Raw genomic sequence first — 17029 nt, 5'->3', positions numbered from 1 at the left:
ATCTCAGCTCACTGCAAGCTCCGCCTCCCGGGTTCACGCCATTCTCCTGCCTCAGCCTCCCGAGTAGCTGGGACTACAGGCGCCCGCCACCTCGCTTTTGTATTTTTTAGTAGAGACAGGGTTTCACCGTGTTAGTCAGGATGGTCTCGCTCTCTTGACCTCGTGATCCGCCCGTCTCGGCCTCCCAAAGTGCTGGGATTACAGGCTTGAGCCACTGCGCCCGGCCATATGTACTGTTTTTAGAGGTGGAGTTTGCCTATGTTGCCCAGGCTGCCCTCAAACTCCTGGCCTCAAGCTAGTGCTCCTCCCTCGGACTCCCAAAGTGCTGGGGTTACAGGCGTGTGCCTGTGCACAGCCAGTACTTCTTATTTCTTTTTCTTTTCTTTTCTTTTTTTTTTTTTTTTTTTTTTTGAGGTTTCAAGTGATCTGCCCGCCTTGGCCTCCCAAAGTGCTGCCCTGGACCTGATTATTATTATTATTATTAATTAAAAGTGCATTTGTAATGGCTATGCGCCAGGTATGATGCCAGGTGTGTGGAGGTTGAATGATTCTTACTTTTGTAATCCGGTGAAAATGAGCACATAAACAAATAGTGACAATTATGCTTGATTAGTGCTATGTTGTAAGTAAGATCAGGAGCCTATAGGGGAACAAAGAAATGGCAACTCATCCAGTTTTGGGATGTTCAGGAAGACTTTCCAGAGGAAGTGGTTTCTAAGACAAAACCTGAAGGATGGCATAATGCCTCAGCAGAAAGAACAGTAGGTGCAAATATTCACATGCGTGTTTAGGGAATAGAGGGCATTTAGTGTGCTAAAGTTTATCATACTGCTGAGGAAGAGTGGCAGGATATGAGGTTGAAAGAGGCTGTTGAGGCTGAACACGGTTGCTCACGCCTGTAATCCCAGCACTTTGGGAGGCCAAGGTGGGAGGATCACTTTAGCCCAGGAGTTCAGTAACAGCCTGGGCAACATGGTGAAACCCCATCTGTACCAAAAAAATAGCCAGGCGTGGTGGCATGCACCTGTAGTCCCAGCTACCCAAGAGGCTGAAGTGGGAGGATGGCTTGAGCCCAGGATACAGAGGTTGCAGTGAACCAAGATCATGCCACTGCATTCTAGCCTGGGCAACACAGCCAGACCCTGTCTAAAAACAACAAAACAAACAAACAAAAAACGCTATCGAGATTTGGGAACTAACTTTGTAAACTTCAAGGAGCAAGAGTCTAGGTCCACTTCACAGTCCAGATTTCATATGAACTCTTTTACATACAGCCCATCAAAACACTGCTTCACCATCATGCCAAATGAAACAAGCCAGACGCAGGACAAATATTGCATAATTCCATTTATATAAAAGACCTAGAATGGTCAAATTCATATTGAGACAGAAAATAGAATAGTGGTTGCCAGAAGCTTTGGGAGAGTGGGAAATAGAGAGCTATTGTTTAATGGGCACCGAGTTTCAGTTTTGCAAGAAGAAAATGTTCTGGGGATGAATAGTTGTGATGGTTACACAACAATGTGAATGTACTTAATGCCACTGAACTGTACACTTGAAAATGATTAAAATGGTCAATTTTATGTTACACACATTTTAGCATAATGAAATCAAAAACCATTTTTAGGCGAGGCACGGTGGCTTACACCTTTAATCCCAGCACTGTGGGAGGCCAAGGCAGGAGTATCACGAGGTCAAGAGATGGAGACCATCCTGGCCAACATGGTGAAACCCCGTCTCTACTAAAAATACAAAGCTTAGCTGGGCGTGGTGGTGCATGCCTGTAGTCCCAGCTACTTGGGAGGCTGAGGCAGGAGAATCGCTTGAACCTGGGAGGCAGATGTTGCAGTGAGCTGAGATCACGCCACTGTGCTCCAGCCTGGCGACAGAGCGAGACTCCATCTCATAAATAAATAAATACATACATTTAAGCACTGCTTCATTTAAATTTCACTTAAAATGTATCCTTCTCTTAAAATCCCATGATAATTATTCTTTCTTTTTTTTTTTATTTGGTAAGATGCCTCGCAGCTCCGCTGGCATGCAGTCTCCCTCATTGTGACAAATCAATGAATATAACTTGTTGGATTATAAGGTTGTTCCTGGTGGTTTTGGCTGGTTGGTTGAGGACGGCGGTAAGCAAATACCAAAGACAATGTTGCCACAGGGGGAAATGCTGGCATCAGTGCTGCTATCTAACAAATGAATCTTGGACTCAATATAGGTGGAAGTTGGCTCTTAGACTTGCACATTAACTTGGGGATCCAGGAATAAGGCTAAAGTAGACTCAAGTCCATAACGACCCTGGGACCTGGTAGAAGTAAACTCAATACTTCTGGCCAAAGGCATCCACAGCATGGGTCCCCAAGATTCTCATAGATAAACATCAACCAAATATGAGCTCACAATGAAGATTTTCAAACACTCAAGAAAAAAAGTCAACCATAGTGCAAATCAGTAGCATATTGTTAACTGAAATTATCAAATATAGTTTATAAAATAACGTCTGAAATGTTTAAAGAAATAAGCAATGAAATAATCTAAACAATAAGATATTCTCAAAATATTTGTCTTCTATTCCTTGAACAAATATGTAAACATTTGCACATATAGTGTTCTTTCTGCTGGAACATTATGCCATCCTTCATTTTACTTGTTTACTAGTTTATTGTCTGCCTGGCACCCCCATGGCCCCCAGGAATGTAAATTACACAAGGGCTGGGGTTCTTGTCTGATACGTTTACTGCTATATCTCCAGCATTTAGAACAGTGCCTGGCACAATACATAAATATTTGTTGACCGAAAGGACTCACTGTGGAATTCAATGTTCAACTTACCTTCAGATTTTCTTTGCTGCTCCTTCAGAAAATGAGGAGCATCTTCTCTGGTTACAGACTTGGAAATGTTTGGTTCTAAACAAGATCTCGGCAGCAAAAAGCCCAAGTTCACATCGCAGAGCTCCCTGGAACTTTCCTCTTTTTGCAAAAGTAAGGGCCGCATGGTCAGCGTGTTTGTCCTGAGCTCCATCATCTCAATTTCATTTGGATGAGAAACTGCATGTGCTTGTGCCCATTCTTGATGCGATGAGGTTATCTGACTAAAGGGGGAGGGAAATGTTTTATTTAAAACTCGGTTGCCACATCTTCTGAATCTCCAGTTCTCAGTCCAGCCTGACATCACTAGAAAGTTTGAAGAACTATTTCCAAATGGTGCTGCTGAAAGGCAAGGCTGAATCCTGAGAGGGTAAGACATCTCCACCCATCGACTCCTCCCGGCCTCCTCAGCCCTCCGTACCTTCACCTAGATGGATTAGGTTTCAGCTCACTCTCATTTTCCCAACCACCATTTCCTTGCACAGAGAAATCAGAGACCAAGGGCACGAGTGGGGGATGCACCTTTTTATCTCCACAGGCACTGACTAGCCCAGTGCTTCTCAAACTATCTTTGACGAAGAACTGGCATTTAAATTTTCCAATCATTGTGAACTGATACTTTTGTAAAATATAAGTGAATTGCCATAAAAAGGGAAGAAAAATAAAAGACATGCAAAAAATAAGCCTCAATTTTTTTTACTACCCAATCAATGAACGTAAGTTATTTGCCAAATTGCTTTGTAACTTTTTTAATGGTCACCCTCACAGCGTGTCCTGACCTTATCATGGACTGGTAACAGGACCGCAGAACCACATTCTAAGTAGCTCTGCCCTGCAGTAGGGTCAGCAAACTACAGCCCAGGGGCCAAATCCAGCCTTCATCCTTTTTCTGTAGCTTTAATTGGATCACAGCCACACTCCTTTGTTTACAAATTATCTGTTGCTGCATTCAAATGACAGTTGCAGATTTGAATCATTGCAACAGAGACCATATGGCCCACATAGCCAAAGTGTTTATGATCTGGCCTCTGCCACATACTCTTTATTGTGACCTCTACTTTTAAGCATTATTATGAATTGAATTACTAATAATGTAGGTTGCCACATGAGTATCATTGCTTCATACTTCATTTCAAAATGATAATTCAAAGAATATTCCTTACTTCCTTTCTTTTAAGTCTTCTTGGCTCATTTCTTGGGGAGGACTGACATCTCTTGGAAAAGTCACAGTGATCTCAATACCTATAGAAACATATCACAGTAGTAGAAGGAAGAAAGTAATGAATTCTAGTGGAAAGCGGGAGACATACTTTATTTGCTTGGCTAATCTCTTCTTAATAATTACAAAATGGACATTAACCAGGGGCTGAGGTTTAGCCATCTTTGTATCTTTCCTGTTCAGAATATGATAGATCCTAAATAAATGCTTGCTTAAAGAGCAAAAAACCATATAATAATATTTTACAGATGTGAAATAAAGTTTTATAACAAGCTATGTTGTCCCCAGGATGAAGAAAACAGGACCACCTTCTATAAAGTGTAATGGCACCTATCTCCCAGCACTATTGTGAGGATTCAATGCGATAATTTATGTAACACCAAAGATGTTTGCTTGTATTTGTAATTTTGGTCGTTCCATGAAATAATTCCCAGAATAACCCTTAAGACAGAAAGTTCCAACTTATAGAATATGCGCTTGCTCACAATATAAGATGTCAAGCAAATTTATGTAAAAAACTAGTGTAAACGACTCTAACATTGCCTGTTCTTTAAGGTGTGTTCATTCATTCCTTTTTTTCATTTAACAAACTTTTATTAAGCATATGCCAAGACCAGCACTTTGTGCTGAAAACAGGGAAATAAACAAGATGCAGCTGAGGCCCTAGCAGAGCTGATAAGAAAATACAGAATGCAGTGAGATAAGCACTGTGATGGAAGCAAGTGGTGATGTGGGAGCAGAGAGAAGTGTCCTTCCGGGAAGACGCAGTGCTTGTCCCGGTATTCATTTCTATCCATTTATCTGTCAGAGCCATTTATTCACTCAATCTGCATGTGCCTGGAGGAGCAATGGCTGTATGAGCTCCACTAATTGAAGGCTGGGGAAGGAGTATCATGGGGAGGATAAGCTTAGAGTGTGAATCAGACATCCCCTCTCTGCCACTTCCTGGGTGACCTTGGGAAAGTTGCTTAATAGCTGTCACCATTATCTAAATTAGTAGATTTTTATTATTTTAAAAGACTTTGGATATATTTGTTTGTAATACATAGGAGCTACCATAGTGAAAGCATTTTTGGTGTTCAATTTTTATACCTGTGCCATTTAACGAAACAAGTACATTAAAAAAAAAAACAGCGGCCAGGCGCGGTGGCTCAAGCCTGTAATCCCAGCACTTTGGGAGGCCGAGACGGGTGGATCACAAGGTCAGGAGATCGAGACCATCCTGGCTAACACAGTGAAACCCCGTCTCTACTAAAAAATACAAAAAACTAGCCGGGAGAGCTGGCGGGCGCCTGTGGTCCCAGCTACTCGGGAGGCTGAGGCAGGAGAATGGCGTGAACCCGGGAGGCGGAGCTTGCAGTGAGCTGAGATCCGGCCACTGCACTCCAGCCTGGGCGGCAGAGCGAGACTCCGTCTCAAAAAAAATAAAATAAAATAAATAAAAAAAATTTTTAAAAAATTAAAAAAAAAAAAAAACAGTAAAAAATTCCAAAAGGAAAAGTTTTGTTTACCATCAGGCAAATGATAATAGTGTTTACTATCATTTTCATCCAATATTATGTGTTGTGCTACCATAAAAATGTAGCTAGCTTTGGTTTTCTTAACGTTTCTCAAATAAGACAACTTGATTGCATGTTTTCTAATACTATACAATTGCATGAAACGCTTGTCTAAAAATGAAGTTTCCTTGGAATAGTCCATTGTTTTTTCAGTTTTCAAAGAGCCTATCACCACACTATGTAGCACAAAATGAGAGGCTTGGAATTATTGAGCTGGAAGGAACTTAGAGGTCACCTAATCCAAGCCTTTCATTTTAGAGACAAAGAAACTGATAGCAATGAGTTTGCATGACATGCTCAAAGTCGTTCTCCTACTTGAAAGGAAGACGGATGTCTTTCACAACATTTTGGTAGTCATCCTTGAGTGCAAACACCTAGCTGACATGTTAGAGTGAGAAAAACATACAGCATACATTCCTAATAACTAAACTGTCAGTGAAAAGAATGTTCTGGCACAAAAGCTAAATGTATTTAGTTCTTTGCTGTGAAAATTAGAAAACTGACTGTATTCACATGAACCATATTTAAGAACAACTGTACTTTTGCAGTTGTCAAGAATTAATAGATCCAGAATGCTTTCAAACAAATTTAATGTGCTTAAAATCTGTTCATCAGCTGACTTCTTTTTCAAACCAAGAAACAAAGATATAATATGTAAGAGCACATGTAAGAGACATGTAAGAGAAGACCTACCTGCCTTTCAAGATATTGTTAAGAGCTAAGGGCCACTGTCCTAATTGTTGGTCCTAAATTGGAAAAAAGATTATAGAATGCACTGATTCTGAAGTCCTCTAGAAACATACAAATGTTCTCTTTGTTCTGCCTCTTGAATACTGTGAGTTGCTGAGGTTGCTATGGATAAGGCCTCTCGAGCTACCCAGTAGGCCAGGGAAGAGGATGCATTGTCACAGGTAAAAACAAAACACTTGCTCTTATCTAAGCGCATTTTTCACATAATGAGGGTCAATTAACCCTATCAGAAAATATTACCTTAGAGAGAAATTAAAAGGCAACATTTCAACATAGCCACGAATATATTTTCTTTATAGAAGAGGTGAAAATGACATTCATAACCAGTCAGAAAATGATCATTAATTTGTTGTTGTTAGTGTCAAAGCCATTATTAAAATAAAAACTTAGAATCTGGCCCAGCCTAGCTGATTTCAATAAAGAAAAATTATTTTCTCCAGAAAAGCCTCACTTTCCTGTTTGTTCTCCTTATTTCATTTGTTACATTTTTGTGGGTACTTAATAGGTGCATATATCAATGGGGTCCTTGTTCTATTTAAATGAATGTGCATATCTGTCTGGATTGTGAGCATGGAGATTCAAAATATTTTGATGCCATCTTCACGTTTTGATGATTTCCTAAATTGTGAAGCTCAACACAGACTTAAAAAAAAAAAAACAACAACTGTATTTCCAGCCTTCTGCGCTGCTAGATTCAGAAAGCTTACTTGAGAGACTGAAGTATGTGAGTTACATGAAAAAAGATAAGCTGCAGGCATCCTGTGTGCTGATGGGGGTACCAGCAGAGGGAGGAGATTCTTACATTGATAGTGAGAGCGGCTCCTTTGGTTATGGCAGAGGTGGCATGATTTGGGGGTCAGAAGCAGCCAGTTTTGAAATGCATTTATGGGAATTCTTCCTGACAATCCAATCTAGAGCCTTTCTGTTATGGACTGGATGTTTTGAATGTTTGTATCCCCCAACACAAATTCATACGTTGGAGTCCTAACCCCTAAGTGTGGCTTATTTGGAGACGGGGCCTGTAAGGAAGAAATGAAGGTTACATGAGGTGTCAAGGGTGGGGCCCTGATCCAGTTGGATTTGTGTCCTTCTAAGAAGAGAGCTCACTCACTTGTGCTCTGCCTGTGTGTGCACAGAGGAAAGACCACTTGGGGACAGACCACCGTCTGCAACCAGGAAGAGAGCCCTCACCAGAAACCCATCCCTGCTAGAATCTTGATCTTGGACTTCCCATTCTTAAGAACTGTGAGAAAATAAATGTCTGCTGTTGAAGCCCCCGAGTCTATGGTATTTTGTTTTGGCAGCGTGAATGGACCAAGAAAGTTCCTCTCCTCTGGTTTCTCAATGGTATATGAACTTCCTAATAGCTTTCAAATTTCCCTTCCTTTTTAACCCAACCAAGCGTAGGTTCTTGTATACCTGCAGCTACAAATCCTGGTGAATTTATACTGTATTAAAATATTTTTAAGCCCATTAGTTTTAGGGAATAGGTTCTCTTGTTCATTCATGAAAAGAGTAAATTTATAGGCTCAATTTCTAGTCTACAAGATTTGTGCCTGTTATGTTCTCAGAAAATAGTGTTTGTTTGTGTTTGTTTGTTTGTTTTGAGACTGAGTCTCACTCTGTCACCCAGGCTGGAGTGCAACGGCACGATCTCGGCTCACTGCCACCTCCGCCTCCCAGGTTCAATCGATTCTTCTGCCTCAGCCTCCCAAGTAGCTGGGATTATGGGTGCGCGCCACCATGTCCGGTTAATTTTGTGTTTTTAGTAGAGATGGGGTTTCACCATGTTGTCCAGGCTGGTCTTGAACTCCTGACCTCAGGTGATCCGCCCACCTTGGCCTCCCAAAGTGCTGGGATTACAGGCCCAAGCCACAGCACCCAGCCCATTTAAAGAGATTTAAACCAATATTTAAAATGAATATAATGCACAATAATATCCAAAACACTTTTATTTCAGAATCTGTGACTAGAAAGAGTAGCTAGCTCAACTGAAGTCTCTACCAACTGTGACATGAAATTTTGTCAGGAAGAGAATTGCTTCTTCCAAATTTGTAACTCAAGTTGTTAAAAGCTTAAAACTGAAATAACTTAGTGGAGATGCCTCATAAGTATTATGGCTCCCATATGAAAACTAAAAATATTGCAAATCAAGTTTAAAAGAATGACTAACATCCCAAATGGTGAGTTATCTCCAAATTGAGCAGAATAAATGAAATATTTAACCTCCTGGAAGGCGCTTGGGACACCACTAGGCTTCTAAGAGCTTGGCTTTGAAGTCTATGAAAGTCGAAGGAGGACTGCAAGGACCGTTCTGAAGGGTTTCGGGATTTATTTTCTTTCGTTAGCTCTTTCAGGCTTAATGGTGTTCACAATTTTAACGGTTACTAAGTTACTCTCGGCCCTTGGCCTAGGGAGGGAAGATTCTAGTGGGCGTGAGCAAGGCAGGCGGCTGCCCAGGAGAGGGCACCATCGCACCACCTCCCGGGAGACGCTACTCGGGAGAGCTGCAGCCTTCTGGGAGGTGCAAAGGGATGAGAAAAACGAGCATCAAAGAGGGCGGCTTCCCTGGAGTGTTAGAAATAGAAGCCAGAAAATTGCCCAGGAGAAATTGCAGCAGTTCAAATAAACATTTACTTTAAGAAGGTTATGGATAGATGACAGACAAATGGGATAGCCGTGGCAACTATGTTCTGAGGAGAGGATCTGCAAATACTTTGTGGTCTGTTAAGTGCAAGGGCACTTACGGTCTGACAGGATAACATGTTTGAAATGGGTGGTGTTCTGGAAGATTCCAGACTTATGGCCTTGTAAATAAAAGACCGAGACTTGGGGATTTTCATGCCTTGTTCATTCCCCCACCTTCCCCTCAGGGACAACAGCTGATGGAGACATGTGTGGCTCTGGAAGGGAACCGATCACTGAAGCTGCTGGAAGATTCTGAGAGGAAGAAAATGGGGGAAGGGATGTTATCAGACAAAAAGGAAGGGACAGGGAACGGCTTGGCTGAGCTGGAGTGAGGTGGAATGAAAGAGCCAGAGAGCATTGTCTATTCTGGACAGTCAAGTTGCCTAGACCCACTGATTCAGATGTGGACCAAAAGGTAGTATCATGAGTGGTTTTCTTCTTCTTCGGGCTTCTTCTGTGTTTTCAAACTTATTTATTATTATTTTTTAAACTTTTATTGCAGGAGTTAAGCTCAGGGGTACAAGTGCAGGTTTGTTCCATAGGTAAATGTATATCATGGGGTTTGTTGTACACATTATTTCATCACCCAGGTATTTAGCCTAGTACCCATTAGTTATTTTCCTGATCCTCTCCCTCCTCCACTCCCTCCACCCTCCGATAGGCCCCAGTGTGTTTTGTTCAAACTTCTACAATAAGCGCTTCTGAAATTGAAGGGAAGCCCATATGATCATGTTATCTTTGTAAACACATTAAGGACTGAAGCCCGATACCTTCTGTCCTGGGTTGCCAGTCCTGTCTACCACCACTGGGATCTTCTTCTTCTTCACTAACCGGTGTGGAACGACTGCAGTCACCATCTTGGTCGAACTCCTGCAGTATCATAAAATTCAAAACTCAGTAATTGGTTATTCGATGTACCAATTTGTTGGCAGAATGAATGTTGATTTTTCTAGGCTAAAGATTCACACCGTGGATTTCTTTTAAATTGGATAAAGTATTTAGGAATAAAATCATAAGAAAGTATCTGCCCTTGGAGCACTAGGCTCAGACAGTCATGGATGTGATTAATTGCATAATCAAAAATGAAGAGCAAAGCTCAAATCACATTGACACATAGAAATTCAATGTTTTATACTTTATCGTCTCAGTGCCCAGGCTGCTAAGCTGCCCCAAATTCCATCCGGGTGGGTAAGTGGAAAGAATCCTTTGGCCACAGTCACAGTGAACAACCCCAGAGGAACGTGATCTTTTCCATAATGCCTCCCTGGGGCATCATTTACAAATAGCAACAATGGAAATCCCTGCCCCTTGTGGAAGCTACAGATAAAACCCTAGACTGAAAGGAGGCAGCAAAGCTGATTAAAGTCTTCCCTATGATGGCGTTCTGATCTAAATCATGGTGCACAACACCTCTTAAACTTCCTTTTCACTCTCCGGAAAATAATCATTATAGTTGAAAACCAACTTGATTTACAGAAAGTACTCCAAACATTTTAAAGAAGAAACGTTTTCTTAGAATTCATTGTTTTTGATAGTTTCCTTCATTACAAGTTATAGCTGCTGATTTTGTGCCTTTAAATTTCTAGAACCATGATAGACCCAAGTAGTAGTTAAAACATCCCATCACAACCCAAATGTTACAACTAGCTGTCTGGTTTCTATGATCTAGGTGGCCTACCTATTTAAGGGGACTGTTGGACAAGAAGTCTTTGCCCTAAGTGCAAAAGCCTGTCATCTGAAACGTCAGAGAAGTGGCGAGTCACAAAAATTCTCTGAGAGCTCATTTATTAATTCCCAAGAGAGCTAGGAAATTTCTTGCTTTTCTCTCCTTGTTCATTTTAATTGTTGTAGCAAATAATAAAAGTTGGCCAGGCACGGTGGCTCACTCCTGTAATCCCAGCACTTTGGGAGGCTGAGGCAGGTGGATCGCTTGAGCTCAGGCATTCGAGACCAGCCTGGGCAACATGGCGAAACCCTGTCTCTACTGAAAATACAAAAATTAGCTGGACGTGATGGCACACACCTGTTGTCCCAGCTACTTGGCAGGCTGAGGCAGGAGGATGGCTTGAACCCAGGAGGTCAAGGTTATGGTGAGCTAGGGTCATGCCACTGCACTCCAGCCTGGGTGACAGAGTGAGACCCTGTCAAAAGAAAGAAAAGAAAAGAAAAGAAAAGAGAGAGACAGAGACAGAAAAGAAAAGTAGAAGAAAAGATAAAGGAAGTAAAAGTAAAACCTGGCCAGGCGTGGTGGGTCACACCTGTAATCCTGGCACTTTGGGAGGCCCAGATGGGTGGATTGCTTGAGGCCAGCCTGGACAATATGGTGAAGCCCCATCTCTACAAAAAGTACAAAAATTAGCCAGGCATGGTGGCACGTGCCCGTAGTCCCAACTACTCGGGAGGCTGAGGTGTGAGGATCATTTGAGCCATAGGAGGTTGAGGCTGCAGTGAGCCATGATTGCACCACTGCACTCCAGCCTGGGCAACCGAGTGAGACCCTGTCTCAAAAAAAAAAAAAAAAAAAATCCAGAGGTAAAACCCTCCATTTATACAGTCATTAAAAATATTTTAGGTATTCAATCATAACAACTTAGTTGTCATACCTTACTTGTATTCAGTAGTTTATACTTAAACATTGTTTTTTAATGTTTAATTTTTATGGGCACATAGGTATATATATTTATGGGGTACAGGAGATATTTTGATATAGGCATGCAATGCATAATAATGACATCAGGGTAAATGGGGTATCACACATCACGCATTTATCCTTTGTGTTACAAATGATTCAATTATACTCTTTCAGTTATTTTTAAATGTACAATTAAATTATTACTGACTATCGTCACCCTGTTGTGCTATCAAATACTAGGTCTTATTCTTTCTTTTCCTTTTCTTTTTCTTTTTGTTCTCTCATTGGGTTGATTATTCATTCTTTCTAGCTATTTTTTTTTTGTGCCTATTAACCATCCCCCTTCCTGCCTACTCCCCACTACACCCTTATTAATACTTTCTAAAGCATTTTCTATCTCCTGGCAAAAGTCAGGTGCCCTATCTCAGACTATCCTGGTTTTCAGTGGCAGATGGGTTCACTCGGCTCCTAGGCTGTTGTCAATTTCACTGCTTATTCTTCTCTGTATTTCAAAAATTCTACCATCATCTGGCAAATTCCTCCTCCTTCCTATCAAATCGCAAAGGGGGATTTATTCTTCCTAGAACATATGAAAATACAAAAAAGTATTTTTTAAAGCAAGATTTTAAAAAATTACCTATAACCTGACAACCAAAGAGCAAACACTGTTAACATAGAAATCATATTTTCTTCGTGTTTCTCCTAAGTGTTTAAAAATATACTTGCATCATATAATTTTTGTATCTGACTTTTTTTCACTTTTTTAACTTTTTCACTTAAGCATACCTTCGTAAGCAATTTACTAAGTAAATGTCATTTTAATGGAATTTAAGATTTCTTTCCTTCAACAAATATCAGAGGGTCATAATAGTACTTTTTTTTTTTTGAGATGGAGTCTTGCTCTGTTGCCCAGGCTGGAGTGCAGTGGTGTGACCTCAGCTCACTGTAACCTCCACCTCCCGGGTTCAAGTGATTCTCCTGCCTCAGCCTCTTGAGTAGCTGGGACTACAGGCACCTGCCACCACGCCCGGCTAAATTTTGTATTTTTAGTAGAGACAAGGTTTCGTCATGCTGGCCAGGCTGGTCTCAAACTCCTGACCTTGTGATCTGCCTGCCTCAGCCTCCTAAAGTGCTGGGATTACAGGTGTGAGCCACTGCGCTCAGCCAATAGTACTTCTTTAATAAGCCCCATTAGTCTTACAATGTAAGTCCCATGATGCCTAGTAGGTCGTTTTAAATTCTTCATTTTTACACATAGTGTTATTAAATATTTGCAACGAACACACCAATTTTGCATTATTTCTTTAGAGTAGATCCGTAGATATGGAATTATTGATCCAAAGACTATGAAAAAGTTGGCTTTTTGTACACATATTGCCTTAAAAGTTTATCCCTATTTAAAATCCACCAGCAGTGTATGAATGTTACAGCTACATCACATCTTCTCCCTTATCGTCATTGCTTTTCATTTAATGAATTAATTATTGTTTTCCCTTCTTTTCACAGGTGTTTATATGATGATGATTATTATTTTGTGGCAATGTCTCACTCTGTCACCCAGGCTGGAATTCAGTGGCACTATCATGGCTCACTGCAGCCTCGAACTCCTGGGCTCAGGTGATCCTCCCACCTCAGCCTCCTGAGTAGCTGGAACTACAAGTATGTACCACCATGCCCTGCCCCTTTTCATTTTAATTTTTATTTTTTGAGACAGAGTCTTGCTCTGTTGCCCAGGCTGGAGTGCTGTGGTGCAATCTCGGCTCACTGCAAACTCCACCTTCTGGGTTCAAGTGATTCTCTTGCCTTAGCCTCCCAAGTAGCTGGGGTTACAGATGCCTGCCACCATGCCTGGCTAATTTTTTTTTTTTTTTTGTATTTTTAGTAGAGATGGGTTTCACTCTGTTGACCAGGCTGGTCTTGATCTCCTGATCTCAGGTGATCCACCTCCCTCTGCCTCCCAAAGTGCTGGGATTACAGTCACCTGCCACCACGTTTGGCCGACTTTTCATTTTATTATATTTAATGTAATACATGGAATTGATCTTCTTCTTATTGTTTGAATGTGAATACTTTGATTAATAGAAAAGTTGGAGATAGCTTTAGATGTTTATGGGTCATTTGAATTTTTCTTTTTTAGTATTATATATAGTTTTTGTGTAGATCCTTAGTCTAGAACACTCTAAGAGACCTCAAAACATATTTCTACCATTTCATCTAATTACAGTGATTCAATGAAATTTTTATGCTAAGCTTTGGGAAAACAGCAGCCTTCATTTGGAAGTGTTAGACATACAACTGGTTCTCACATCAAGTTTCCATGTTGATTACAGAGCTGTGGTCAATCTCAACTATTCAGTTCATTTGTCAGTTGGTCCTGTGGGAAAAGTTGGAAGCCAGCAGTGTGGTCGTACCCACCTACAAAATGCGTAATGATGACTAGCATTTACATATATAGTGACAGACACTGTTCTATATGCCTTACACATATTAACCCATTTATGCCGGAGGTTGCACATTTTCTTGTGTGAAAAATCAGACATTGGCGATGACCTTGAGCAGTGGGATATAAATAACCCCCACAAACTCAGCATTCCAGTAATGGAACACTAGGCATAAATGGGTTAACTAATTTAATCCTCACAACTCTAAAGTTAGGATCTATTATCTTCATTTTATACCTGAGGCCCAGAAAAGTTAAGTAGCTTACACGAGGTCACACAGCTAGCCAGTGGCAAAGCCAGAATTCATACCCAGACTCTGAAATCTGGGTCCAGAGCTTGTAACCACTCTGTGATCTTGTTAGCATGAAAAGTTTGAAACAATGAATTTCAACAAGAACCAGGAAAAAAAAAAAAATTAATGAGCAAAATAAAGGGGAAGGATACTCAAACCTAATTGATAAGTTTTGCATAGAAAAAATAATAATAAAAGATGTGTGATATCTATAAGTACCTGACAAAAAATTATGCCCTGGAATAAACTGAAAAACCATCAGTATCACAATCAAAAAGGATGTAGGGAATAAGATCTACTTTGAAGGTGATCATGGAAGTGAAGACTCAAACAGAAACAGCTCAGAATTTTCTAACTTATTTTATAATGCTAAACAGGAATGACTTTAAGATGTGCTTGGGTGCCACAAGGAGGAGAATTGAAATAGTGTCACCTAGGAGTGAGTAAAAGAGACAAAACACCAGAATAGCAAATCCCAAGCATAGATGGATTTCATAAACCATTGACAACACCACGGGAGCTGATAGATGGATGAGAAATAGAGCATCGCATTCTAGCCTTCAGACAACAGCGTACCAAACATACAGATGGTAAAGGCGTGATAGAAATCAGCCGTAATTAGATTTTTTTATTTTTATATTTTAGAGACATGGGATCTCGCTCTGTCGCCGAGGCTGGAATGCAGTGGCACAATTTTAGTTCACTGCAGCCTCGAACTCCTGGGTTCAAGTGATTCTCCCACCACAGCCTCCAGGAAGTAACTGGAACTACAGGTACATGCCACCATAACCAGCTAATTCTTTAACTTTTTGTAGAGACAAAGTCTTATTATGTTGCCCAGGAGTGTCTCAAATGCCTGGACTCCAGGGATCATCCCACTTCAGCCTCACATGTGCTGAGATTACAGGCATGAGCCACCACGTCCAGCCTACGATAAAATTTTGAAAGAAGATTCTCCTCAGATGAAAAAAGATGACTGGGCGAGTCTATAAGGAGCCTCTCTGGAGCTGTCCTACAGGCAAGGCCGCTGCTTATATTTGTAAACTATAAAAACCTATTTCAGACAACCAAAAAGAAAACCAAGCTTTCATTTAAAGAAAAGAGTGAAAGGGATTTAAACCCCAGTTAAACCACTAGGGAAGAAAAGGCAAATACAGTACTGAAAAAAAGTCCATTTCTCGCTCAAAAAGGAGTTTAAACTTTATTTCAGCTACAATAAGAAAAAACACCTAGTGAAAGTTTTTTTAAAAAGATTTAAAGTTGCCTTAAAAAAATGTACTGATTGGGCACGGTGGCTCACACCTGTAATCCCAGCACTTTAGGAGACAGAAGTGGGAGAATCTCTTCAGACCAGGAGTTTGATGTTGTTTGTTTGTTTGTTTTTTAGAAACAGACTCTCGCTCTGTCATCCTGGCTGGAGTGCAGTGGTGTGATCATAGTTCACTGTAACTTTGAAGTCCTGGGCTTGAGTGATCCTCTTGCCTCAGCCTCCCAAGTAGTTGGGGCTACAGGTGCATGCCACCACACCTGGCTGAGGCCAGGAGTTTGAGACCAGCCTGGGCAACATAATGAGACCCTGTCTCTACGAAAAATTTTTTAAACATTTATTCCAATGTATTAATATGAAGTGATATAGTTAGTCCTTTTAAAAAGAAAGTTGCTTAAATAGACCATAAAAAATAAAAGTAAGTATGTTTTTGTTTATCAATATCTTTTGCATGACATCTTAAAGATTTGTCTCTAGGTATTTTGATTACTACATAATGTTAGTAACCAAATATAATGCAATCTTCAATATTGTGACAAAACCTAGCAAATTTCTCAGTTTCAGCACTGCTGACATTCAAGACGAGATAATTCTTGGTTGTGGGGGCTGTCCTGTGGCTGGTAGGACGTTTAGGAGCATCCCTGGCTTGTACTCACTAGATGCCAGCTGCATTCTCCCCCAGTAATGATACCGAAATGTCTGCAAACATTGTCAAATGACCCCCTAGGGTGGGAAGGGTGGGGGCTGGGAATCACTCCCTTGCTGGGAACCAGGGTACTAAATTCTACTTCGGTAGGAAACAGACTAAACTACTTATAAAAGTTAAAAATGCAGAAAGTTAAAATATTCAAATAGGATTTAAAAAGGAACGTTTCTATGGTAGCTCATCCCACCCCATGTCCCAGAGAGGTTTTGATTTAACCATTTCTTTATTTTTAATTTTCACTTAATTTTTATCAAAATTAAACTGCATATTAAAAAAAATCAAATAATGGTAAAAGACTTATACCAAGAAAAACAGTCACCCTTTTCCTCAGAGGCAACCACTTCCAAACTTTCAGCTGTTTCTTTTGGTATTTTCTTCCATATTTCTGCATCGTTATCATGCTGTCTCTTGACTCATCAAAGTGAGGCATCATCTATTGACTTATTACGGTAGTTAATAATTTAATGTTCTTATGCCCTGCCTCCATCCTCCCAATACATTTACCTTCTTTGTTGTTAAATCAATAGTCAATGGCTAATTATGATTATGAGGCTATTGTACTATGTAGTAGTACAATTGTACTGTAGTATGATTATGCTTT

The 17029-nt window shown here is 40.6% G+C and overlaps 1 protein-coding gene across 1 annotated transcript in view; it reads right to left on the bottom strand.

The window, feature by feature from the left end:
- The window catches only part of MAP3K19 (mitogen-activated protein kinase kinase kinase 19), a 73077-nt gene that overhangs the window by 36442 nt on the left and 19606 nt on the right, over positions 1-17029 (bottom strand). The window contains exons 3-5 of the mRNA XM_011970310.1: positions 9861-9960; positions 4038-4116; positions 2839-3098 (exon numbers count right to left, since the gene is read on the bottom strand). Of these exons, the coding sequence (XP_011825700.1) occupies positions 2839-3098; positions 4038-4116; positions 9861-9960 (439 nt within the window). The remainder of the gene's footprint in view (positions 1-2838; positions 3099-4037; positions 4117-9860; positions 9961-17029) is intronic.

Source organism: Mandrillus leucophaeus, unplaced genomic scaffold, assembly GCF_000951045.1.
Source record: "Mandrillus leucophaeus isolate KB7577 unplaced genomic scaffold, Mleu.le_1.0 Scaffold94, whole genome shotgun sequence".
In the NCBI taxonomy this organism is placed as follows: Eukaryota; Metazoa; Chordata; class Mammalia; order Primates; family Cercopithecidae; genus Mandrillus; species Mandrillus leucophaeus.
This window is presented reverse-complemented; position numbering and strand designations above follow the sequence as displayed.